The sequence below is a fragment of the Chaetodon auriga genome, chromosome 9 (genome assembly GCF_051107435.1).
Source record: "Chaetodon auriga isolate fChaAug3 chromosome 9, fChaAug3.hap1, whole genome shotgun sequence".
NCBI lineage: Eukaryota > Metazoa > Chordata > Actinopteri > Chaetodontiformes > Chaetodontidae > Chaetodon > Chaetodon auriga.
The window spans coordinates 19,411,250-19,436,546 of NC_135082.1; the positions used below are offsets into that span (position 1 = coordinate 19,411,250).

Consider the following 25,297-nt stretch of genomic DNA (forward strand, 5'->3'; position numbering starts at 1 on the left):
CACTCCGGTCACGTAACGCTCTGTTACCCCATGTAAAAGTGGGAGAGGGGGGACTTTTCAGAGTGTGCTTTTTTTCCTTCTTCTTCTTCTTTTACATGAAAAGAGAAATTGCGTCATGGAAAAAAATCTGTTCTTTGAGATTCGCGCGGCAAAAACGTGCACGTGTTCGCGCGTGTGTGCGTTTATGTGAGTGTATTTTACAGTGAAGGCCAGTGATGCTGCTCACTACACGAGGGCATTGTGCAGAGAAGCAAAAATCACCAGAACACTGTGAAAGGGAAACCTGGAAATTAGTTCACGCACCTGTTCATGCAGAGTAATGGAAAGTTGACAGCAGCGTGCATGCCATTTAAAAGCGCCTTTAATGCATCTTATCAGTAGTTACAGGCTACATATTCAATGCATTGTCCCTACAAGAAGTTATATGTGAATTTGTGCAGGGTAAAATCCATGGCCAGGGTAATCTGTGAGGCCATGCTGAGCCCCTGTTAACCCCATGGTCATCCTACAATGTGCTCTGTGCTGGAATACTGCTTTTTTTTTTTTTTTTTTTTTTTTTTTTTTTTTTTAACATGACCAGCAACTAAGTTCCAGAAGGGAACATTAAATCTTATTATTTGTTCAGTTAGTTTGTTGGCTACCTATTATTTGTCACTGGTAGGTGTTGTTCTGTGATTATTTTATCCCTTTTTATCCCTTCAAATGTTGAGTCCTGTGCATCAAAACATCCTTTTTAGTTCCAACCAGAATGAATTGTGTACAAGAAAAATCGTCCTTGAACTCCCCCCCTTACAAGACGTTCATGAAGGCAGCATGTGTCACTTTGTTGGACAACTCCACAGCACAGAGACTGTTGAACTCATGTGCTGCTTCCTGAATGTCCGACGGCTCTTGAACGTAACGTCGTGCTTCTGACAGATGGTGGCGCTCGATGCTCGGCCTGACCATGGAATCGAGTCCCTGTACAGACACACCTTCGTCAGACACTCAATAACAGTAAGACAAACATTTAACACAGTCAACCTGATTTATTTCAGTACATGTGATGTAAAACAAGCTTTTTCTCGGAACATTTTACCGTTAGTCCCAGTGATAAACCCTCAGGTGGTCGACATGGATGCTAATGACCTGTAACAGATTAGCGTGACTCTCTTCTCTCAATGAAGCATATTTATTGTAATTATTACTTGTATTTGCCCAGCTCAGTCTACTTATGAAAGTGTATAGTCTTTCTTTTAAATCCCAATGCATTTTTTTTTCGATTTTTTCACTTAAACTAACGCTACATCAGCTTGCCCTCGATCATCTTGTATGTTGTAACGTAAACCGTTAAAGTTAACACGAACAAGCTAATTTTAAAAATGGCGGAAGATTTGTCTTTTGGTGAATATATAACAGTACGTAATTTTATCGACAGAGACGACAATAATAGAATATCAACCATATTAAGTTTTTTTATTTTATTCATTTTTTATTTTAACTTTTATCAATAAGTAAGGGTACAGTTACTGACAGGTTTGTAACGGAAAGTAACGAATATGGCGGTGTAACGGCCACGAAGCTAGTGGGAGCCGGTAATCTTTTAGCTAATTAAGTATCGTTACACTGCTTTGAAACAAGCACAAGTAACGACTACTTTTCTTTTGAGTACCTGTGTGACATGCGCACATACAACCAGCAGCAGCAGCAGCAGCGACCCCCTGTCAGACACCGACACTCCGTGAGGACAGAGACCGTCGAACGTGTCAGCAGCCGCGGGGATGTAGATGAGACCGAGTCGGGCTCAGCGGGGACGGAGGGCTGTAGTCAGAGAATGCAGCAGCAAAGCGAACACACCGTTTGCATTAGCCCATGATTTTATACCGCTAGCTTTCAGATATATAGCGAATAACGCTGAGTCGTGATTGTTTTTATTTTTATTATTTTTTTTTAACTTGCAAGAGGATCGTCCGGCGGACTGCGTAAACATCCTCCAGCCAGCATGCCTCCTGCCCAGAGCCTCCAGTCCAGCGGGCTGACTCTCTCTGAGACCAGCATGGGTAGGTGTGTGCAAGGTCAACGGCGTGTCTGCAGCAGGTTTTACCAATTAAATAATGGCATGGATGTTATTGAAAAGCGTATTTTTATTGCTCGTATTGACAAATTTTGATAAATTGGCCGTTCACCTTGTATTTGGCGGGTAATAACACTAATGGCCTTTGTTGCAGACAAACACTCGTTGCATCATCACACCGTGTTTTTTTTCTGGTCCAGGCCGCAGCGCGTCACTGCAGGTGCGGCGACGTTGAGTAACCACAGCAGCCTGGATGTTTGGCGCTGATGGGTAACAGATTCTGGCAGGATCCTTTTTTGCTGCCAAGAAAATTAAAGGAATGAAATGATATAAGGGTAAATTAGTATATATTTTGTATGTTTCAGTGTAGCCTAATTGTCTTAGTCACTCACAGTTTTCCTTTTCTGGTACAAATGATAGGATCATCCATCCAAGTTTGCTTGAGACGTCCTCATCCTTAGACCATGCTTATTCGCACTTGTTAGAGATGTAATCATACTGAAATGGTTATATCACACAGACCAAATAGAGTAATCTTCAATAGCCACTGTTATAATATCACGTGACTAGTGTTAAACAAAAGTAATATTACTTATACATGAATTTTCTTTACTGTGAGTCATATAATACTTGAATATATATTTCTAGTTTCCTGGCCTCAGGTATAACTCCTACAGTTTTCAAAGGAATTCACATAATAAACAAATCTAAGTATGCATGCCGTTAATCCTTTACCATAAAAATCATTCAGGGTTAAGCCTTAGGACTCTGATGAAATCAAATGTGTCAGCGGTGTTTTTGCTTAATAATACTGACAGTCAGATGAGTTGGCAAATTGTTTGCATTTCATATGTCATTTGACCTATGCTGTAGTCTCTGAGATTAAAACTGAGGGGATGTGATTAGATGGAAAATTGAGACATGTATCATTAACTTCACCCACGCAAAACAGCCATTGTTTCAGTTAACTGTAATATAGCAATTGAGAACCAGGAGCAGAAAATAATCTACAGCACAGAATTAAAATGAACACAATCCCAGAGGAAATGCAGTCTCATCACAGTATAATATTCATCATAATATAACTCCCAGCTCTGCAAAATTTGACATATATTTCTAGATCACTAACCTCAGAGGCTGTGTCTGTGATTATGAGGCACCATGATGACAAGGTTTGGCTGAAACCATGTGCTCAGTGGAGTGATAAGCACTGATGTACTTCTTATTGATCTCCCAGTTGGAGCATCAGCATTCAGTAGCAGTGACGTCTGTCTGTGGCTTGCCAACACTTGTGTTTCCACAAATTGATAAGACCAAACATAGAAGTGACTTAGATGATCTATTATTCTCTGTCAAGCCGTGACCAGCTCTCTGAAGACCGCAGAAGAAACCGAAGAGGTCAAATAAATGGAGCATATTAGAAGCAAGTGCGCCTTGCTCTGTCATAGTTTGGGTCTGTAGTCCAAGTGCTGCTCGAGACTGCTTGTAAAGTTACTTGCCAGTTCCTCTCGTCTCTCCTCATTTTGTAACTTTGCCGAAATGTCCTGAGTATTATTAGCGATGATTCTCACCCAGCAGCTCCTCTCTGTGAGGAGACACTGTTCACCTCTTGAACGGTAAACCTCTCACACGTTAAGGTAGATTTTGTTTCTAGTTTAAGGTTGACTTTGATGTTATTTACGCATATTTTTAATACATTTATTTTTATGACTATTTGACATCTGAATTTCAAACCTGTCACACTTTAATGTGTTTAATTTTCAGATTAAAATACATTATGTATTTTAATATGTTCTTAGGTAAATGAAGGTTCTATTAGTAGAACAGGATGTTCTGTTGAATGTTCTGTCTGCTCTGCTGCACTGTGAGCTCACCAAGGCAAGTTACTAACTATGTTTGTTGTAATGTCATTAAAGTTAACTCGTTTTATTTCAGAATACGGATATACAGGATTCGGTTACCTGGCCAACTCTTACTGGAGATAATACACAGGGTGCATACATGAGTCATATAAAAACTGAAGTGCCTGTAAAAGTATTCACCTCCATTTATGCCTTTATTAGACAGTGTACAGAGAGCTGAGAGGATGTGAGTGGAGAGAGACAGGGAATAAAGGGGATGACAACAAAGGTCCTCAAACTTGAAGCAGCTGTGTTGCAATTACATGATCAACATCTCAAAGCCCTACAGAACCAGGATGCCCTTTAATTCAATCTCTTGACACAGAGCAAATAGAAAAAGCCTCTTTAATGTAAATGTAATGTCAGTTTGTTACTGGTAAGAATAATTCCTATGTGTAATTTGGGTTTCAAAAACAGACTGTTTCTTTGGAAAAGCCTGCAAAGTGTGGAATCAAACAGACCAAACCAACAGAGTGTTTCGGGGAGTTTTCCCATTTAAGTAAAAGTAAAAATGTAAAAAATCTGAATATATCAAGTTAAATCTGGGTGTTTTGTTTTATTGTGCTTAATGTTGCCTCAGAGACCAGGTTTTTTTTCCATCATGAGCAACATAAGTTATTTTTAGAGCTAACTAGTATCGTAGCTTCTCGGAATACAGCCCTGCATTTTGAACTGAGCGTCATTATGGAAGTTACTTTCCCTGTACATCTGCAAGACATAGCAATGAACTGACAGTGTTAAATAATGTGTAAAGATTGTATGTAAGCCAAAGTCACAGTCACAGTTTTGCTGAAAGGGTGCTGAGTGTTTCACAGGTTACCTTTTTGCCTGTTTGTACACAGACAGTACAAATGGGATCAGCCAGTTTACAGCATCTTCAAAGCAGCGTGTCAGTGTGTCAGAGCCAGTGAACTTCCGCTCCAGTCATGAGTCTCTTTAACTACTTACCATTGCAGCATTGCTTGTGATGGATTCTAGTCGCAGCCTCATCTTCTAATTTCATGTCACTTTACTGATGATGCGACCAGTATTGTTCCCTCGTGTGTTGTCTTGTAGGCTCCTTTAAGAGGAGGAAGAGGAAATCCATAATAGTGACGGTGTTGCTGCTCATTGTATCTGTGCTCATCCTCATCTTTGGCCTGGCAGCAACCACCAGGACGCAGAACATCACGGTGGGCGGCTACTACCCAGGAGTCATTGTGAGTGCACATTCACACCTGCATGCAACAGCAGCTGGCACAACACAGCAGGCCTGTTCAGTCAGAGTTCATAAGAAGTGAGGTGTGAGTATTGTGAGAGTGTTTGCTGCGAGCTCTTCCTGCTCCTGGACTCTAATGAACATAATTGCTGGAGGTCTCTGAGGGCTGAATTTTCCCCACATTCATAATTCAGCATTGCTGTCATTAGAAGCTGAGTGAGCGTCTCAGTCCATAAATGTGTTTTCTTCACAGTGTTTGGCTTTCAGCATTTTTCGTCTTACATAAAGAGCTACCAGGAAAGCAGCCAGTGTATGTCAGCTGTATTTCTAAAGGTGCTTCTTCTAACTTTAACCTCAGGTTCATCAGATTCATGGTTTAAATCATCAAACAAATAATGGAATTTACAAAGATTCATAAAGAATAAATCTCAAATTCTAAAATCAGAGTGAATTAATTTACAATGTATTTTGCTCATCTATGAAAGTGAAATGTTGATATCATCGTAAACATGCTGAAATGCTTCTCCAGAGCATTACTGAAACACTCACTGCTTGATTTAACCTAAATGAAATCTAAGCTTTATCGTCAAATTAGATAAATGCTAACAGCTCTTTTCTCTCGTTTCAGCTGGGCTTTGGCTCTTTTCTGGGAATTATCGGTGCCCATTTGATAGAGAACAAGAGGCAAATGGTAAGAAGATTTATATTACCTCTGTGCATTAAGATCACATTCAGTGCTGGCTGTCTCCTTGTCTCTACAGTCACAGAGCACTCTCATTAAACTGCTTATCAGTCCCAATTACCTTACATCAGCTTGATTATGTCGTTAATGCGACAGTAGACACAGCAGACCTAACCCAGACTCCCGCTTGGCCTGAGGAGGTTTGTGTATCAGAGCAAGTATCCTGGGCTTCAAGGGAGATGCAGCCAGAAATAGAAGCAGGGTGTAAGTGGAGGAGGACAGATGTCCACACTGGAATGTGGGTGAGGAAACTGCAGATGAGAGGAGCAGGTGGGACGTGTCAGGCAGGGACTGTCAGGGCTGAGTGAAGGATGAGTTCGTACCGTGACACCTTTCCCATAATGAGTTTAGGTGCCTGGGGTCCCAGTCCGTGTGTGTGTGTGTGTGTGTGTGTGTGTGTGTGTGTGTGTGTGAGTGTGCCATGACTAACTGAGCTACAAGTTAGACCACACAGCCTCTGGTTTGTTCTTTATGCCATAAAATGTTATTATATAGAAAATGTGTTGATATTATTTATGGTTTGGGGTATTAGAGGCGCATGAATTTTGTATAACAACAATTATGATAATTAATTAATGGTGCCAGTAACATTTTAAGCGAAACTACCATGAATTCAGTACTTCTTGATGTTCAAATATGAATTACATTTTTTTTTTTTGTCTGCAATGATAGTTAATTGAATATATTTGGGCTTCAGACTGTTGGGTGGACAAAACAACCTCAAAATGGAAATTGTGGTGATATTTATCAGTTTTCTGACATTTTAATGGATTAATTAAGAGAATAATCAGCACATTACTCAATAATTAAAAGATTTGTTAGATACAACCCAAATGTTCAGTGCAAAGAATAATCGTCTATACTTTCATAATTGTACATGGGTGAAAGTAAGTGGACCATAATAGACAGGGAAGGTTGCTGTGATTCAACTAATAGTCCCGTTAGCAGAAATCAGCATCAAACAATGACACCTTCCATTTCCACCTAACAGCTCAAATTAAAGGACTCTAATCACCAATAAGGTGTGAGGTATAAATAAAGCCAGCGGTTTTCCCGACGACATGAAGAAACATTATTGATGTGTGCAGGTGCTGTTTTTGTCATTCTAAAGAAAACCCAAGCAGCCTGCATCATCGGAATTGTGTGGGTGGGTGTGGGTTGATCGGATTTGATTGACAGCGGCCTTGCAGCATGATTAAACAGCCCCTGAACTGTCACCAGACTTTGACTCAAATGCTAAATCCTGATTACTGCATGTATAAAGTTTTCTCGTCTGAGAAAACACAAATACAGAAATGTCTCAATGAAAATAACTAAACCTGGTAGGGTAAACCTGGTTTGGTAGAAACAGTGTGCTGATGGAGGACCTCTAAGAAACTGATTGCAAATACATGTCTATGATTAACCATCGACACATCTGTCAAACCTCAAACATGTTGTTGAAATTGCCATGACATGCTGCTGGGTATGACGGCTGTCACCGCAGAGTGCATAAATCCCTGTTACCTCTAGCTGTTGAATCTGTTGCGCCACTTTCACTGCCTCCCTCCTGTGAGCCGGGGTGACTGCAGGCAGGGTGGGGTGACGTGTAATTGAATACACGCTGCCTTTCATTGAGGAGTGAAAGGAGGAGAGTTAGGCAAATGGAGGAATTAAGGGTTGCAGCGCCTACAAAGAGCTGGGCGCCGTGCCAGGACCGAACGCCACGGGAGCTAGGTGACGACCACAGCACTCTGTCACTGTTGTCCTTTACCCGGCCCTCCACCCCCTCCACCCTCACCCCATTCAGAGGGATTCACACTCAGATGATACATGTTTAAACGTAACCCAATACAAACGCAATTAAAAATCGAAATCCTGCCTGTTTACGTTGAGTTTGTAGTCGTCTGTAAAAACAGCCTCATTACAGCGTGATGAAGAGTGATGAAGCTGATGCTCCTCTGTTTTCCTTTCACAGTTAGTGGCGTCTATTGTCTTCATCAGCTTCGGGGTGGTGGCTGCCTTCTGCTGTGCGATTGTTGATGGAGTTTTTGCTGCGAGGCACATTGTGAGTAGCACTGAAGCTTCCATTCATTTAACTAAACTGATAAATTATAAATATAGGTAACACTTACACACTGACTTATAATAAGCCTTTTAATCAATGCACCCCCATCAAAGCTTAATATGCCCTGTCTGCATTAGGCATACATTAAACGTATGCCCCTCTGCAAGGGCTCTGCTCACATATGGCAGGCTGCAGCCACTGCTGCACCAGCAAGATAAATATATTTTGTGGTAGAAGGAGATTATTCTCCATTACGCAAAGTACACGAAACAATAAATAACCACTAATGCACTCTTAAAACAATTAAGCTAAAATAAGTTATGGCTAGGTGAAAAAGGAGATGAGCGCCATTAGCAGCTTTTTGTTTGCCAGTGGTGTCAGTGAAATGGAAAAGGCGAAATCTTCCGCTCACTAAACTACAAAGAGGCAAGCTGTTAAGTGGCAGAGAATGAGGAAAAGACATATGACGCAGTGGCAGACTGAAGCGATCCTGTCAGAGCTTACACATGCTCATTTTTCTGCTACATTTATCGGAACTTTTTGTTGCTTGTTAATATTTCAGAGTTCCCAAACTAAATCACACTTTTGGTGCCAAAGGACACAATCCTTTCCTGCTTTACCTCGACCATAGAGCAGGGCTGCACAATTAAGTGCATAACAAACGCAGTTATGTTTTTACAGATGGTTTAACATCATCATGGGTGATATTGATTCTTTGCATCCAGTCCAGTGTGTCTAAGTTCAAGTCCAACACCTCACAGGTGTTTGCTTGGAGCACTCAGTTATAAATGGAGCTCTGCTTCAGGCAACAACATCATACCACACAACCGAATGTGAAGGAATAATCCTGATTTCGAGTTTTTCACAGTAAAAACAAAAAGAGCATTACAGCTGTGGTGCCCCCCTTTACCCCCATATTATCTCATCATCTGCTTGCATTGTGTCCTGTTGCTTTTAAGAACACATCAAGCACAGTACACACAGCAAAACTACATGTCATTATATTATATTTTGTCCAGAAACCAACTAATCCTGAGTAATACTATTCCACCTCAAGTTTGCCCCATCAGTTAGTTGGTCGTAATTCATTGCAGCCATTAATCATGCAGCACTAATCCAGTATGAGTTCCTGCCTCTATTTCTTTGTTTCTTCGAACTGAGTGTATGTTTTCAGGCAGACCATAATAATGATAAATGTTGTCTGTTGTACTGCAGGACCTCAGGCCTCTGTATGCCGGTCGCTGTGAGTATCACTCCAGTGAGACCGCATCTGACCGCGATGTAAGAAACGCATACTTCACTTTGTGTTCACAGAAATACGATGAAGTCATCCTCAGTGTGTGTGTATGACCTGTCTGTGCAGCCGTGAAGTTGTACAGGGAATGTAAAATCATTTCTGACCTTCAGGTGCCCTGTCAGACATCGTCGCGCACACCCTGCAATCTGCGCGTGAAGAGCAACACCTGTTACTGTTGCGACCTCTACAACTGCGGGAAGTGAGTACGGCGGTCAGGCCTCTGAACCGGTGGCTACGTGCTTTGCTGTGCTGCTTTGATTGTTTGGATTTTGGATGTGTACCGTTGTGTGATTTTTGTGGGAGATTTTTTTGCACTGCAACTGCTCTGATTGTATTAGAACAAGAATGTTTCTTTTCTTTTAACCTTTGTTTCAGAGAACATCCTCTTATGGGACTTCAGAATAAAGATGTTTTGAAAAAGTTTAGGAAATCATCCATGATTTGGAAGTAGGTCCCTTTTTTTCTAGAACCATATCGGCCATTTATGATCAACTTTTTCCTCTTTTTTTTTTGATGTGATGAATGAACCAAAGTAATTTTGTAGAGTTTTTTTGATTTAACCCATCATAGAACTGTGTTTTTAGGGTGGCATTTCCTCTGCATGTCTTTTTGTGTCGCCCATCCATGTCCTCTGTGTCTCTGTCAGATTTTACAGACATCGACTGATTTATCAATATAAATCAAGACCTGTTGTATGTCTTCATTGTGTCCTGAATACAAATGCACAAATCCTGTTGGTAGCAGCATTTGAAAAAACTTTATGAGTGACTTTTGTGGCTTGACTGTAGGCTGTTTACCTCTCTGTTCCACCCACTGGGCTAGCCGTGTCGAGGTGATTGGAGGCTACCATGAATACACAGATGTGAAGAGCTGCCAGGACGTGGTGCACCTCTATCACCTGTTATGGTCGGCTACCATCCTCAACATTGTGGCCCTCTTTCTGGGCATCATTACTGCCGCAGTGCTGGGAGGTTTCAAAGACATGGTAGGTCAAGTGAATGATTTGCCAGCAAAGAAGAGAAAGGGCTTAAATGCCAAATGTCTGATAGAAACTGATCAATATTCCTCGTGTCCTTGTCAGACTCCCTCTGCTGCCTCAGAGAGTACATCTGAACCAGAGGCCATCACAGCCCCAGTCCCCTCAGAGCCGCCTCCACCCACCACCTCCGTCAACTCGTACTACAACGCTGCCCCCTGCCTGCCGCCTTACACTGCCTACGACGTGCAGGTACAACCCTGCAGCGCTGCATGATGTGGTCAGACTGGGAATTTGGTCAAATCGGTTATTTATTGATGGTTGCCAGTTGTTTTATTAGTGAAGTTCAGATGAAGGATTTCATTGAAAAAGAAGTAGTATGTGAAATTAGTCGCCAATATTATGACATCTTGGCATTTTTAGAAAAATATTGCAAACAGGTTAAATGTCAGCAGAGAAGTCTGACTGTTCTGTGTAACGACCTGTTGACAAAGAAAACAGGGTCCATCTGCTCTGACAGCCCCCCTCCCCCAACATGCAGAGCTTCAGATCTCAACATCTGAGTGCCATAAAAACTGTTTCAGATACCGTCTGCCATCTCTCTAAACTCTGAGTGACATGAGCTTGTAAACCAATCGAGGACCAAGATTCTAAATATATTAAGATATAAAATTTTACCAATAATTTATTTTTTAAATAGGTTATATATCCTTTTTTCTTTTTAGTATTAGTATGTGTTCATGTCTTTGGCGTTTTGCTATATATTTGCCTGTTTTGTGTTTCTCTACCAGTTGCCCTTTGGAGTTAAGTGATTGATTGAATGCTCAGTAGCAGACAGGAGTTATTCTGAAAGCAGACTCGTGTTTTGCTCTTCCAGCAGGGCTCCTTCATGTTCCCCGACTCCTCCGGTCTGTCAGATGACTCCCAGTCTGGAGCCAGCCACCTGTGGCCCACGATGATCCCTCCACGCTACTCCCCTCCTCACAACCATCCTGATGAGAAGCCTCCGCCGTACAGCCCGTAAGACGCCTTCGCGCACAGAGGACACCTGAAGCGTTAGCGGGTGTTGTTGGATGCTGATTGGGTGGTTTGAATGCACAATTCCTCTGGGCTCTTCCTCACGATCGCTGCGAACTGTGCAGAAGGAAAGGTGGTGAGGAGGAGGAGGAGGATGGCCACAGAGCACGAGTTAACTTTGAGTTCAGCCCAACACACGGGAGAGAGAGTTTGTCTCCCTGGGCGTCACTCACACGCACGCCTGCACTGTGTGTGTGTGTGCGCACATACACATCAACAGAGAGAGACAACCGGTTCAACGCCAGGACTGTTTACAAATCTATCTGCCTTAATGCAAATGGACTCACAGTGCTGCAGCACTGGGCTCCTCCTGTACAAACCTCTCCTCAGCTCATGCTTTATGTTCACCTCTCTTTGGCACATCTAAATGCTTCAGTGAATGCTTCCTGCCTCGAGCGGCACGTGTGACAACGCCCTCACTGTTTGCACAGAGGATCACAGCACAGCTACCAGCCTCGTGTGAGTTAGATGAAAGCTTTGGTGTCTTTCCCGAATCCGAATCAGCTAGAAAATTAAAAACAATAGAGTTATAAGCCCAAGCAGTTGTTTCTTCCGTGGTCAATAGTGTCACTGCACATTATTAAAGGCAGAGTTAGTCATCATGGAGGTGTTACATGCTCATAATGTATGTACAGCAGTATGATGTACAGTTGCTCCTTTAGCAGTTAGGTCTAAGGTATACAAACAGATCATGGTATCTATTTATCAACTCTTCGGTTTATGTTCAAAAATATCTTTATCAGCGTGTGGTGAACTTTGCAGAGCAGTGTTTATGAAGAAATAAGCTATTCTGCGGTAGTTAAGTCAGGACGGTTAACAATTACACTCCAAACCCTATTTATTGTATTTTCACTAAAGGCTACGAAGCAGGTCGGTATATACCCTCTCCCTCTTTGTAAGTAGTGGTAATATCACATTCACGAGTTGAAATGTGTTCTGTGTCAGGAATAAATGTGAGTAAGGCTGTGGGTGAGCAGTCAGTGCTGGATTCACTGACGTGAGATGGGAGCTCATGGAAAGTCAGAAGTTGTTCACTGAGGAAGAGTGTAAACCAGTCTGTCAGCTTTAATCACTGCTTTTTATAATTTAAACACATTCTCAGGGGCTGACTGTCAGTTCCTTTTTGTCTTGCTATTAAAAGATGTTTTGTGTAATTCAAATACTGCGTTTCTTTTCATATTTTTTGTGCATGTCCCCCGTCAAGGTAAAACTGTGGTAACTTTGGCGATCGCTTACTTTTCCATGTAGCACCACAAGCAGGTCAAACATTTCATCTCCAAAACTTTGGTTTATGACTAAACACTCGCAAAACTCAGCCCCAGCTCCATTTTTATGTTTCGTGCTAATTAGCAAATGTTAGCATGCTAACATGCTACATTAATACAGTCAACGTGGTAAACAATGTGTTAGCATGGTTGTCGACGAGTCTTGGTACATAAATTTCATCTGTGAAATCTGTGTTTATGTGGTTATGCCGTGGAAGTTTATCCACTTTTTCACCAGGGACTGAGGCAAAATAAATTTCACTAAATAAATGAGTCTAATTGTATTCGTGAATTTGTCTTCTGGAGTTCAACAGGCAGGATTTCTAATCAGTTGTTCAGACAGTGAAAAGTTTTTATCAAGTTTTACACAAAGGCTGGTCGTGCAAGACAATTAGGTTAAAATTATAAAAGAATAATTTATTTACTATTCAGGGACCCTCGTTGCTAGCTGACAGAAAAGGGATTTTGTACAATGCCGAAAGAGTAATTAAAACCTTTTTTGTTATAAACCTAAAACACATGTAAAACATTAAAAAGAGGGATTAACACAAATATACACTGTACAACACACAATGTTTATCTGTTAATTAAAAAAACAAAACCTGCATGATTTTATTGAATAGATTTCCATGTTAGCACTACTTTCTTTACTCATTCTGGCCCATCACTACATTTTGACAAAATGGAAAAACAGAATAAAAAAAAAAGAAAAGAAAATATTACAACAAAGATCCAACGCTAAGTGCTCTAAGTACGGACTGAAATAATCCTCAGTTTATGTCAATCCTATCATCACATTTGTATGCAAACTTTCTAGCCTATGCTGTGCAGCAGGCAGATTTTGGCATGAAAATAACATTTCATACAACAAATAACATGGCAACCGTAGGAAATAAAAATGTACAGGTGTATCAAAATAAAACAGAAGGTGTTTAATGGACAAAAAGTTAACCGCAGCCGTTTCTGCAACCACTGACAAATTAAATAACTGCTGTATATCTTCCCTGACACAACATCGCCGACAATCACAATGAAAAAATATATTTCAGATCATAATTAACACTCTCTTGTACAGAATTAGGTTTGAAAAAGTCTCAAAAGGAAACCAGGAATGATCAGTCCAGAAAAGTTCATGTGTCTGTTCAAATTTCTGAAAGAGACTTGAGATTCGTGATTGATGCACAACGGATTTAACATTCAAGAAACCTTGTTGTATTTCGTTATGGGACACACATAATCATCAGCTGAGGTTTCACTTTTTTAAACAGGTAACCCAATTTCCATTTTATGACATGGAGCTCCCTCTGTGGGCGGCTCAGTGTCATGAACGAGGCAACATGACCTGAAATCCACTGCTGAAACGAGAGAGGACTCCATTCAAATGTCTCATTTCAAGGCTCTGTGCTTCTGAGGATTTGGCTGAAATCTTCTGGCTGACACAGAATTTGAGGAAGTCAGACATCAACATTAGTCTGAGCCTGCAACAGCTGACTGTTCTTACATGGTGAAAACCTAAAAATACATGATTCTTGCTTCTTATTACAGCTATTAATTTGTACCATAACCTTGTTTCCTGCATGACGTTTTACTATCCATACAAACTATTTCCTTTACGGTTTGACTGCGTGTGAACCACTATGTGTTTTTTTGCTAATGTGAATATCACTTATTCCAATGATACTAAAGATCAAGGCTATTACACAAGCAGAGTAACATGAGTTAAGGTAAGGTCACATTACGCTCCTGTCCAGCGACTCTTCGCTCCGTCTCCTCTTCACTTCGACTGAAGCCGGAACAGTTTTGGTGCAGTCGTGTTTGGGACATTACACCACAGCTTTTGTTAAAAGGCTAATGTGACCGTACCTCATGCAGACATGATGGAGAGTTACAGAAGAATGTTGCTGACTGGTGCACCCCGGTCGCTCACCTGGAGTGTGTCATGCATTAAGGCTGAGACCTTATGGCAGCAGCCTGGGTTTGAATCCACCCTGGGCCCTTTGTTGCATGTCATCCCTTCTGGCCTGTTTGCTTTTCATCCGTCCTCTCCTTGACCCTGTTTTCACCTGCCATTAAAATGTGTTCTTGGTGATCCGATCAAGTGGACAGCATCACTGCTCACACTTGTCTATCAGGTGTCCAGCTGACCGCTTGTGGTCATATTTCATTACTGCCTACATCACTTCTGCTAGGAGGTCAAAGGGACCCCAAAATGAGCGCAGGACAAGACGAAAAAGGAACAACCACCACAACCTGCGTTGATTAGGTATGTTCAAGTTACGCCCTTGTCTGGGACGCATCAGAACACATTAGCTTTTACACTACAAACGTGCGTCCTGGACCACCTCTGCAACTGCTGTGACGAAGCGCATCACAATGTGCCTTGGTGGTCTGTCCAGACTGTCCACTTGTGATCGGATCACCTTTAGATGCATGTTAATGGCAAGTGTGAGCAGGGTCTTTCTCTCTTCAGCCGTCACTAACTAAATAAAGCTGAACTAACCAAAAAAAAAAATCTTTGTAACAAAAATGAAAAGAGAGAGAGACAAAGACAGAGAGAGAGAGAATGCTGACATGGAACCAAAAAGGAAAATGGGTGGGGGGGCACCTAAAAAGGCACAGGTAATGGAGCAGCGAACGTTGCTCAGTAGGTCTCTGGTATAACAAAGTCAAACTCTGTGGCTCCCTGTGGGGGGGAGTTCATGGTTGACCCCGGTCGGGGATGATTATCAGGGGGCATGTGAGCGTCAGGCTCCACAAAGATGTCGTCCCAGTTCAACATCCTGGTCTGGGTGGAAGAGTGGACGTCTTCGCTGACGCTCGTTATGTGATGCACGCTGCCATCCTCGGATATGACAGGGACCCCCTGCCCACCAGTAGTCCATGAGTACGGCTTCATCTGCACCGTTTTACACGGCAGCAGTCGGTACAAGTTGTTGTCGCCGTCGTCCTTCTCTTTCCTCCCGCTGGGATCCTCGTTGTGGACTTGCTTGCAGTGGGTGGACAGTAACTGGTAGTTCATGAACATTTCATTGCACACCAAGCACTGGTACCGCCTCTCTCCCGTGTGGTGGATCTCATGTTTAGTTCTGTACTCTGCCAGAGCAAAGACCTTGTTGCAGTAACGACACGGGTACTTCTTTTCCCACGAGTGGGTGTTGAAGTGGCGGCGGAGACTCGTCAGACACACGTAGGGGCGCTTGCAGACGATGCACACGTAAAAAGTCTTCCCATCCATGATCAGCTCATAGTGATCCTCCAGCTCTGTTTTGGTCCTCTTCTTGTTTGGGCTGGCCTTCTGTGACGTGGCTGTTTTCTCCAAGGGTTTCAAGGGCGTCGCCATTAATGACCTCTTCCCCTTATTGGCTTTAGAGCCTCCTTCGCCTGGATCTTCCTTCACTGGGACAATGTCATAAGTATTTTCTCCAATATTGGCATACACTTTGCAGCCTGATGAAATTGAATCAATCTCCGTGGCTGTGTGGAGCGTCACCGTCTTTTTTGTTGCTATCGTTGATTTAGGAATGTTTGATTGATTTGCTGGCCCTTCGGACACATCCGAGAGCCGAATTTTGAAATCGCCTTGCTGGGATGAAGTAGAGACTTGCTTCTTGTGGACTCCCATTATATCGCTGTTTTCAGAGGACTGAGAGGCACTCGAAGGCTCCGGGGTGAAACTGCTTGCCCTGGCTGGAGTTGTGGGAGCACTTCCTGAGGAAACTCTTGCAGGGGAAGACGAGTTATTGGAGCTGCTGTCTGGACTGCACAGCGGGCTGCTGTTGGGCAAACTGGGGTTTGGACAGCTGATGCTGGGGGGTTTTGCAGCATCTGTCTTAACAGGGGTTTTGGTTTTCTCCGTAGGTTTTGCAGCTGCTTGATTTGATTCTGCATTTTGATTTACTGATTTTTTCTCTGGATCAGCTGAATCCAAATCGATGACCTCCCCGGAGCTGGCTTTCTGATTGGCTGTGCTGGTTTGGGAGACGAACATGACATCGCTGTCCGAGTCCTCATCATTACCTGCAGGTCTGGTTGTCTGATTGAATTCCTCTGCAGATATCGAGAAGGACTCTGTGATGATCGGCATCATCTCTGTGGATGTGTCATTTTTGTTTTCTGTGTCCTTTGACAAGCCGGGGAGACCCTTCACTTGTGATAATGGTGACCCCAGGTTTGCAATGAACTTGACCCCCAGTATCTGTCCAGCATTTATGAGCTCCTCAAGCATGTCGGAGCGGACGCGGACAATCTTGGAGGTGTAAATGTAATTAAGAATCTCCTCAAAGATTTCAGCTCTGATGAAGTTTAACTCGATGACTTGTCCAGCGACGCTGAAGAGCTGGTGGAAATACGTACTCGAGGCGGACAGGATCGTTTTGTGAGCTCTGAACTTCCTTTCCTGTATGATAATGGTGACATCACAAAATAATCCATGGTTTCGCTGCTCGTTCATAGACTTCAGCACAGTTGCTGAGTACTGTGTGTCGGTCGCAGATATCAGCTTTAGACTTGGCATGACTGTGGAGAGAAAAATCAGAGAAAACAAATCAGAATCACAACTCTGAAAGCACAAGTAAACTTAGTCAATTAACATCCAGCAGTCAGAGAAGTTTCACTGAGAGGAGGCCTCTCTTTTGCCCTGATCACATCTACACAGACACACACATTCACACCTGGAAGCTGCCCAGTAAAACCAGTTTCAGCTCAGGGCTGAGAGACATGAGATTCAGCCTGCCGGTCCAGGGATCAGCATGCCTCAGCAGTCCCTACCACAAGCTCGCTTCTCTAACCTTTAGGCCAGCACTGCCCCATGTAGGAGATGAGATGCTGTCAACTTGTACATCAGACTGTCAGACAAAGACATGCTTCTGATATACCCGGACGATTTCAGTGTTCTCTGGTGGATAAACTATGTGACTTATGCTTCTTCTGAGCTGAAATCTCTTAATCTATCTGATCAATCAACACACACATCGATGCCAATAAATATATAATAAGCCAAGTTGGTGGTGTAATTCCAGCTTCTAATACTTAGTATATCGACACAGATTGTAAATGAAGAGGACAAAATATTACAAAGCACTTTTCTTGTATAAGGCAATGAAATTAAACACCCCAAATGCAGGTTCAGGCTTAAAATGATTGAGACTAATAAACTGACCACTTGTGGGCTAAAATCAGAAATTCACTAAAACAATTTCACCTTCTCGAAAAGGCCGAGATGCTGCCTTAAAGCAAACACTGACAGTATGAATGTGAAGTGCACTGTTTGTAGTCATGCAAACAAATGTGAGACATGTCAGTTTTGTCTGTCAGGCAACAAAAACAATAACGTTAGCTGACGTAGGCTAAGTAGCTGACATTAGCTAAACCTTAGTTTGCCAAAGTTGTAGTAACTGGCTTGAATTTCAGTCTCGCGTGACATCGCATAAGTGCACAACTACGTTTATTTAACTTTAACGGGGCCATTAGCTGCGTGGCAAATCTATTATTGTTGTCATCGATGTGTTTAAAGTAATATTCAAACGCTGCTGTTAGCTAGTTAACAAAGGTAACGCTAGCTGGGTTTCCTCCCTGCTTCCTCTTTAATGGGAAAATGGACAGCACGGCCTGCTGTTTAGCAGCTTGTTAGCATGCTAGCTTCAAACACAATGCAATGAAAACATGCTACTGCGAAATCTTGCTACATGAATTGGCGGCACATGAGATAAACTCTGTTTACCTGCAGCCCTGGTGTTTTCTGCCAAGACTACCGCTACCACCGACTGTAGTCACTTAGCTGGCCGCAGACAATGGCTAACAACACAGCTTCCCCTGCAAACAGCTCTCGGCGCTCACTACAGCCTCATTGATTGAGCAGCCACAAGGAGTCGCCGTCGTGTAGGGTTAAAAACTCCAACATTAAAACTGTATACAAGACATATTACAAAAAGCAGGCTGAATTCACGATAGCCTAAAAACGACAATGAAACAGCGCCTGAGCGTTATTTCAGTTTAAAACTGTTTACTTTTTCCACGCCGGGTTTAGCGTCGAGATAACTACCGGTTCAAGAGTTTCGCCTTCAAAATAAAAGCGTAGGTATTAGTGATATCTCAGTGGACATTAAGTGTAATAAATTAGGTCACCTTTTGGAGCTATGGGCAGGTTTCGATACTCTTTTAACATCAGGGCCTGTGGAGCCCCTGTCATGCGATTTAAGTTTGCATGAAGCTGATCGGACAGCGCCTTCCTCTCCCCTTCGCTTTACATTCATTCTGCCTTGCGGATCGGTGAAAAGCATACAGCACACAGGATTCAGTAGTTCCGCAAGTTTTTTCAGTAGGATGGCGAAGGCATGACCCGCTCTACTCTACCTCTGATTGGCTTAGCCTGATGTTCTTCTCCTAACACTAACCAATCTCACTTCTTCTAAATTTGACCAACCCGACCAACGAAGGCAAGCAGTATATCTGAAGAGCTTAAACAACTGTTCATAGCTGGGTTTTTGTAGATAAACGGAAGACTGAATGCAGACTGAAATATTAAGAAACTGACTTATATAGCTAAGAATCCTGTGTAGTACATATATTTCTTCTCAGTCGCTTAACCCAACACCAGAAGTTATTTAATTGTAACTTCTGCCTGCACGACATCAGTCAAGTTTTTATTACATGTGGCATTCATTAAAACTGCCTCCGTTCAAAAAACTGAACAGCAAACAACCACAAAGATCCTGCTCTGCCAACTCAATGCCAAATAGCTGTATACTTTTATATTTTTAATTTCCAAGCACATTTTTTTTTTTTTCTCGCTTTGCTCTTGAATGTGTCATGTGACATCAATGCATCTTTTTGCAGTTTCCACTGGGAGTATCAAAGATTGACTCATTGAAGACTGAAGCACTGAACCAGCTACTCTGATCATAACATCACAAAACATGTTTACAATGTGTTAATATCATATCTTAGTAATAACAGATAATGGTATCTTCCTAAAGGTTCATAAATATAAACTATATTTACTAAGTAATGTGTTTATGAGATTGCAGGATACAACAGAAATTATTTAAGTATCTGACTTTCGATAATGTTCTATTCTTATTTATCTATCTATCTATCTATCTATCTATCTATCTATCTATCTATCTATTTATTTATTTATTTATTTATTTATTTATTTATTTATTTATTTATTATAGTTTGGCAGACTACAGTTTCTTATAACAAGTACAAGCGGAACTATGTGCAATCCGTAGTCATGAAGACCGGTATGTGTTTAGGAACGGACGTTCCAGGACTTCCTGTTATAGACGCTCAGCTTACGAACGGAGGAAAACAGAGAAGAGAGGAGACCTGGGAGTGAACGTTTGCTAAGTTCTCTACTACCGTCCGTCAGAATCCAAACTTCTTCATCTATACTGTGTCCTGTAGTTTCGGTGTGACCCTAAAACCGTCAGGAGGTCAGTGATGCCACTGTCGGATCGCTCGAGCTCTGACGGCAGCGGGGAGTCACGGAGTCCTCGGGCCCGGAGACCCCGGACTCGGTCCCGCAGCCGCAGCCGCAACCGCAACGACAGCCGTGAACAGAGCCTTTCTCCAGATAGCTTCGGGCCCAAACTGCCGAAGCCACGGAACAAGGAGAGGGAACGCGAGGAACGGGAACGCCGATTCCGAGAGGCGAAGAACCTCAGACGGATCCGCATCGGAAGCCCCCGCCGTAGTCGGTCCAGGTCTAGGTCCAGGTCCAGGTCCAGAGAGCGTCACAACAACAGCCACAGTCACAACCACAACCACAACCACTGGTCCGAGCCGCGGGACGCTCCTGGAAAACACGGAGGCTTCAGAGATGATTATTACTACGAGCAGCAGAGGGACGACGCTCAGAGACAGAGACAAGAGGCTTTTATTGCGAGGTAACACATAAAAACACCAGCGTCACAGCTAAAGGTTAATTACGATGTTCCTTTTCATTTGATCCATCTTTGGTTACTCTAATAATTTAGTGTTCAGGTCCATGAAATTAGCTGTACTACAAAAGACAGATTAGAAAATAAGTAGTCAAAATTGAAGCAACAGAGGTGGAGAAATCCTGATATCCTCTAAGTATCCGTGAGCATTTTCAGAGTTTTCAAATAGTTAAGCTTTAATAGAAGATGAAGATAAAGCAGAGTCTTCCTTGTCACGTACTCAGTGAATTTTGTTCACTGTGTTTGCAGTGGCCTAAATTTTTGTTATTGCTGGCAAACTCTGAACACAATTGGACTCCCTCTACAGCTCATAAAAGGAAATGACTCGCCCTTCATATAAATAGTCTGAAATGATAAAAATAATTGAATCCTTGAAGGATTCTTCTGCAGGTCAGGATGAAATTAGTTTAGAAATGGATGTCAAATGTGCTGTAATCAAACCCCTGACTCATGTTTGTGGTGTGTCATTAAGTGTGAGGATCTCGCCAAAAGTTGACTAAAGTCATTCCATGATTTAAAGCAGAGAATCTCTTCATCTTTTCTTGTTACTGACGAATCCCAATACTTCTTTATTTTTCCAAAATCTTGGAAAACTTGCCCACAAGTTCTTTGTGTTCTTTTGTATAATCTGTAATTGATGAAAAATCGTATTCTTTTGGCCGATTTCTTGGTCTTTCAAAGGCTTTCGATACAGTTAATCTAAAAAATGTAAAATATATCTAAGCTCATGAGTTTCCACAACCCAAAGTGTTAATCCAAAACATCACTCAATCAGACAGACAACTAAAAGACTAAAATATTAAGTTTATAATGATATGAAATTGAGAAACATCAATCATCTTCTTTAACTGTAACCAGCAAGTTTCACTTTTTTTGGGTCTTTTTTTAGTCAGAAATGATGTCACAGTTGGAGTTGACAAATTTTCTGCTTTCAGCTACTGTATGTGTTTCAGTGTTACCGAGCCAGTGATACGAACATCAGTAGTTATTTGTTTGACTTCTGTTACAGGCGCCTGCAAGAGAGGGAGAGGATCGGTGAGTTAGGCTGTCCTGAAGTTTGGGGATATTCACCAAGAGTAAAAGAGCCAGAGTAAGTTTAGAGTCTTCACCACAGAAACATGTTCATTGCATATTTCTCTTCTGGTACTGCACCTGAAGAGGACGATAGGTACCTCACCTCTTGGTACGTACGGATGCAGAAAGCATGAATCTCTTTGATTTGTCTCCACCAGCTCTGATGAGTTCACACCCGTGGAAGAAGACGAGAAAAACAGCAGTTCAGACTCGAGCTCAGAGGGTACGGCCCACACAGTGTTTGAACATGAATGAATGACAGTCATACTGTGTGCTGCTTGAATTTACAAGGCAACCTGTCTTTTACTCACAGAAGAGAAGAAGAAGAAAAAGAAGAAGAAGAAATCCAAGAAGAAAAAGAACAAAAAGCACTCAGAAGACAGCGAGCTGGAATCAGATTCAGACGGTAAGACAATCATGATGTTGTTCATTTAGGAAAGTCTTTGTAATTCTTTATTTTTTTAAGCTTAACTATTGTGTTTTCACGTTTCAGAAGAAGAAATAAAGAAAAAGAAGAAGAAAAAGAAGAGCAAAAAGTAAGTATGACTACTTACCGTTATGAAAGCCAGCTCCATTTGCACAGAAAGGAGGATTCTGATGAATCCCATTTCCCAACAGGTCTAAGAAGTCCAAGAAGAAGAAGGCGAAGAAGAGCCGCAAGGAGTCGAGCAACTCCAGCAGCGAAGAGTCAGAGGAGGAAGAGGAAGAGGATCCCAACGGGGTCATGTGGGTGGAGAAGACCTGCATGGACGAACACGTGGTCGGTCCAGAAGCTCCGCTCACCCACATGTCCCAGGACGACAGACCTTTGGAGTGAGTCTGTCTGACGTTAGCATTGTCACTGTTAGCATGTTAGCATGTACCTCAAAGCACTGCTGTGCAACCAAGACTTAGAAATTCAGTGGTTCCAGCTTGTGAAACAGCATCTGCTGTTTCATTTCTTATATGAAAAGTCTGGAAGTTTTAGGAATTCATGATGTTTGTTTTTAAGCATTTTTGACACATAGGACAAACAATTAGTCAACAAAATAATCTGCAGGCTTGTTGAAAATGAAACTAATCAGTGTTTGCAGCCGTAGAAGTTGGTTTTGCAGTATTGATATGAAGAGGTCTTCACTCTGCTGAGAAACTATCGCACAAATGTTGCCTATGTGTTTAATAAGTGCATCGTTTCTGTTCTCCCAGCTTTGGTCATGCGCTGTTGCCAGGTGAAGGTGCTGCGATGGCGGAGTACGTGAAAGCGGGCAAACGTATCCCGAGAAGAGGTGAAATCGGTCTGACTAGTGACGAGATCGCAAACTTTGAGAAGTCTGGCTACGTGATGAGTGGCAGCAGGTACATAATGTTTACAATACTACTACTACTACTAATATAATTATTATACTACATATGACATTATTTGTATGATAATAGCAGCAATTCAATAATCAGTGATGTTTCAGACGTGACTATGATGCCATGAATGCTTTTCCTGGCGTGCAACCAAAATATTGCACCAACACATTTTCTTTTGCAGTGTAAAGTTACTGCAATTATACACAATATTTTGTTTACAGTTACAACAATTAAAATAACCGTACCAAAGAGATGTCCATCTTATCATGACTGCCATACTGACAAATTCCAAATGTAACCCTGCAGACATCGTCGTATGGAGGCTGTGCGTCTGAGAAAGGAAAACCAGATCTACAGCGCAGATGAAAAGAGAGCGCTGGCCTCCTTCAACCAGGAGGAGAGGAGGAAGAGGGAGAGCAAGATCCTGTCGAGCTTCAGGGAGATGGTGTACAGGAAGACCAAAGGCAAGGAGGAGAAGTGAACGTGGCATTTCTACAGTTTTCACGCAGATTTACCCTTTAGTGGAAGCCTTTACTTTTTGTCTCATGTCTCATAAATGTTTTGTTTTTAGGAGGTTAACGACATTTTCAAAGGATGTGCAGTGTGGAGGGAGGATTTTAACTGTAAAGAAATGTGTGTAAATGAGAATCTGAGAAGTACTCGGTTGTATTATATTCTCCATCGTGTTCACTCACTGGAACTCGTCTTTCCCTTCAGCTGTTCAAAGTTTATTTTCTCCTGTACAGTTTTACAAATAATCAGAACGGGAAATAAATTTTCCACAAGTCTTTTTGTGGTTTTCACATTTCGTTTCACAGTTTTGTTTGTGCTAAGAGTTTAACATTTACAGGAATTCATGAAGTGAAGCAAAGATTAGAGAAACAACACTCAATAATTGTCCAGTATAAATGTTTTTTTTTTTTTTGTTTTGTGAATCATCTCTGATTTGAGGGTCCCACAGCCCCTTTTCAGAACCACTGATTTAGACATATCTTATAAATTCTACCACATCCTATGATTCTGTATGTTCATCTAAGCTGCTACTTTGAAATATCTCAGCTGGTTAATAGTACCGGCTATTGTTATCAGATGAACAAGTGACAGTAGAAGCTCTACAGCGTATAAACAGGTGTAAAGCATTTATTTGATTAGATCACCAACCTAGCTTTTATAATTCAACATATGAGCCAAGAAGCCTGCTAAGATTTCCAGTATGGAACAGTTTAATTGACAACAGGGAGAACTGCAAAGACAAACAGCTGAATGTTAAATATAATCTGATGCACAATAAAGAACTTTCTTCTCATTTGGGCCTTCATGTTTCTTGTCGTCAGTGGATGTTCTCAAGTCCCTGTTGGAGAAAACGAAAACATGATCATGACCAGACTCAATGACAGCGTTTGACACACTGACTGACTGTTTACCAGGCACATGTGTATACACACACACACTGTGGCGTCATCAGTGGTTAGCTTGATTTTTTTATTTTTAAAATCCTGAAACTCAATATCTTCTGAGGGACACGTGCACAATTAAAGCATACACGTTCATTTGCAAAATGTATTATTACTACTGAAACATGGACAGTCACCTTGGAATCGTGGTAGTTTCCTGTTCCTGACACTCGCTTGTCTCTCTCCATCAGCTGCCACTGCCACGGAACCCGAGCGATCCTCTTTTCCTATACAGAAAACAGGAGTCTTTAATCAAGTTCTTCACAGTAACGCTACAAACACACCGACAAGCGGCATGTTGAAGTGTTGGACGTCAGCTACTTTGTACTTGTTAGCACGGGCAGGACAGCATTAGCAGCCAGCAGCCTGCTCACCTTTCCCCCGTTGGTGTATTTGTGGATGAGTGCGGTGGAGACGCCAGGAATGATCAGACACGCAGTCATGACGGCGGCGCCTGGCAGGATTTCATACCACATTATTACAGCCTTGAAGTGTCAGGCGACAAACGGCAACTTCGAGGACAACCAGGTTGCCCTAAGACTGCCCACAACGGTTTATTTTGCTTAGATGCTAACAAAATGTCTACCCTCTTAACGACCTATGTTCTCTAACGGAAGAAGACTAACACTTCCCGTCAGGGTTTTTCAAAAGAAAACCTCAAATAGCGCTCCAAAGACAGCGCTATTTGATAAAAATCCCAATTTTGTACGACAAACAACACGATTATTATGCGTTAAACGCTCATAAACATTCCGATAAATGATTTATGTTCAAATTAATTTGTTGAAAGATTGCTTCAACTATTGCTCGTTACACAACGCCTTGGATATTTAGAGAAACGTTTAGTCAGCAGGAATTATAACTTTTAATCGGTATTTTATGTTAAATTAGTATTATTACAATATCAATTACTGTATGAACAGTCGATAGTCGGT

At 42.0% G+C, this 25,297-nt stretch overlaps 4 protein-coding genes across 9 annotated transcripts; 2 read left to right on the forward strand and 2 right to left on the reverse strand.

Moving 5' to 3' along the window:
- Window positions 1–1,679: 1,679 nt before the first annotated feature.
- Window positions 1,680–12,829, forward strand: tmem255a (transmembrane protein 255A). Of its 5 annotated transcripts, none has more exons than XM_076738900.1 (10): window positions 1,680–2,039; window positions 5,011–5,153; window positions 5,781–5,843; window positions 7,852–7,941; window positions 9,157–9,222; window positions 9,349–9,437; window positions 9,614–9,685; window positions 10,055–10,223; window positions 10,320–10,466; window positions 11,092–12,829. In XM_076738900.1, the coding sequence occupies exons 1-10, from the start codon at window positions 1,982–1,984 to the stop codon at window positions 11,236–11,238; spliced, it is 1,044 nt and encodes a 347-aa protein (XP_076595015.1). In that variant the 5' UTR covers window positions 1,680–1,981; the 3' UTR covers window positions 11,239–12,829. The 5 variants fall into 5 exon arrangements, with proteins under 5 accessions (XP_076595015.1, XP_076595016.1, XP_076595017.1 ...); XM_076738901.1 differs by having other exon boundaries at window positions 11,095–12,829; XM_076738902.1 differs by having other exon boundaries at window positions 10,061–10,223.
- A 118-nt stretch (window positions 12,830–12,947) lies between these two features.
- zbtb33 (zinc finger and BTB domain containing 33) lies at window positions 12,948–18,407 on the reverse strand. Its single transcript, XM_076738899.1, has 2 exons — window positions 18,276–18,407; window positions 12,948–17,071 (listed from the first exon to the last, which is right to left on the reverse strand). The coding sequence occupies exon 2, from the start codon at window positions 17,067–17,069 to the stop codon at window positions 15,198–15,200; it is 1,872 nt and encodes a 623-aa protein (XP_076595014.1). The 5' UTR covers window positions 17,070–17,071; window positions 18,276–18,407; the 3' UTR covers window positions 12,948–15,197.
- Window positions 18,408–19,816: 1,409 nt separating this feature from the next.
- nkap (NFKB activating protein) lies at window positions 19,817–24,214 on the forward strand. 2 transcript variants are annotated; one of them, XM_076739513.1, is made up of 8 exons: window positions 19,817–20,445; window positions 21,509–21,589; window positions 21,732–21,796; window positions 21,887–21,979; window positions 22,067–22,109; window positions 22,192–22,386; window positions 22,759–22,908; window positions 23,215–24,214. In XM_076739513.1, exons 1-8 carry the CDS (start codon window positions 20,000–20,002, stop codon window positions 23,387–23,389), a joined length of 1,248 nt encoding a protein of 415 aa, XP_076595628.1. In that variant the 5' UTR covers window positions 19,817–19,999; the 3' UTR covers window positions 23,390–24,214. The 2 variants fall into 2 exon arrangements, with proteins under 2 accessions (XP_076595628.1, XP_076595629.1); XM_076739514.1 differs by having other exon boundaries at window positions 19,827–20,445; window positions 22,073–22,109.
- ndufa1 (NADH:ubiquinone oxidoreductase subunit A1) lies at window positions 24,109–24,978 on the reverse strand. The gene is made up of 3 exons (XM_076739515.1): window positions 24,737–24,978; window positions 24,500–24,589; window positions 24,109–24,259 (listed from the first exon to the last, which is right to left on the reverse strand). Exons 1-3 carry the CDS (start codon window positions 24,836–24,838, stop codon window positions 24,239–24,241), a joined length of 213 nt encoding a protein of 70 aa, XP_076595630.1. The 5' UTR covers window positions 24,839–24,978; the 3' UTR covers window positions 24,109–24,238.
- Between the last annotated feature and the right edge of the window lie 319 nt (window positions 24,979–25,297).

Bases quoted from the DNA above. Each gene is read 5' to 3' on its own strand.
- tmem255a (XM_076738900.1), top strand. From the start codon at position 1,982: ATGCCTCCTGCCCAGAGCCTCCAGTCCAGCGGGCTGACTCTCTCTGAG. The intron at 10,224-10,319 runs GTAGGTCAAGTG...TGTCCTTGTCAG, and splicing joins TGGGAGGTTTCAAAGACATG to ACTCCCTCTGCTGCCTCAGA. The intron at 10,467-11,091 runs GTACAACCCTGC...TTGCTCTTCCAG, and splicing joins ACACTGCCTACGACGTGCAG to CAGGGCTCCTTCATGTTCCC.
- ndufa1 (XM_076739515.1), bottom strand. From the start codon at position 24,838: ATGTGGTATGAAATCCTGCCAGGCGCCGCCGTCATGACTGCGTGTCTG. The intron at 24,590-24,736 runs GTGAGCAGGCTG...TTTTCTGTATAG, and splicing joins AATACACCAACGGGGGAAAG to GAAAAGAGGATCGCTCGGGT. The intron at 24,260-24,499 runs GTGACTGTCCAT...TTTCTCCAACAG, and splicing joins GAAACTACCACGATTCCAAG to GGACTTGAGAACATCCACTG.
- nkap (XM_076739513.1), top strand. From the start codon at position 20,000: ATGCCACTGTCGGATCGCTCGAGCTCTGACGGCAGCGGGGAGTCACGG. The intron at 21,590-21,731 runs GTAAGTTTAGAG...TGTCTCCACCAG, and splicing joins CCAAGAGTAAAAGAGCCAGA to CTCTGATGAGTTCACACCCG. The intron at 22,387-22,758 runs GTGAGTCTGTCT...CTGTTCTCCCAG, and splicing joins CAGGACGACAGACCTTTGGA to CTTTGGTCATGCGCTGTTGC.
- zbtb33 (XM_076738899.1), bottom strand. From the start codon at position 17,069: ATGCCAAGTCTAAAGCTGATATCTGCGACCGACACACAGTACTCAGCA.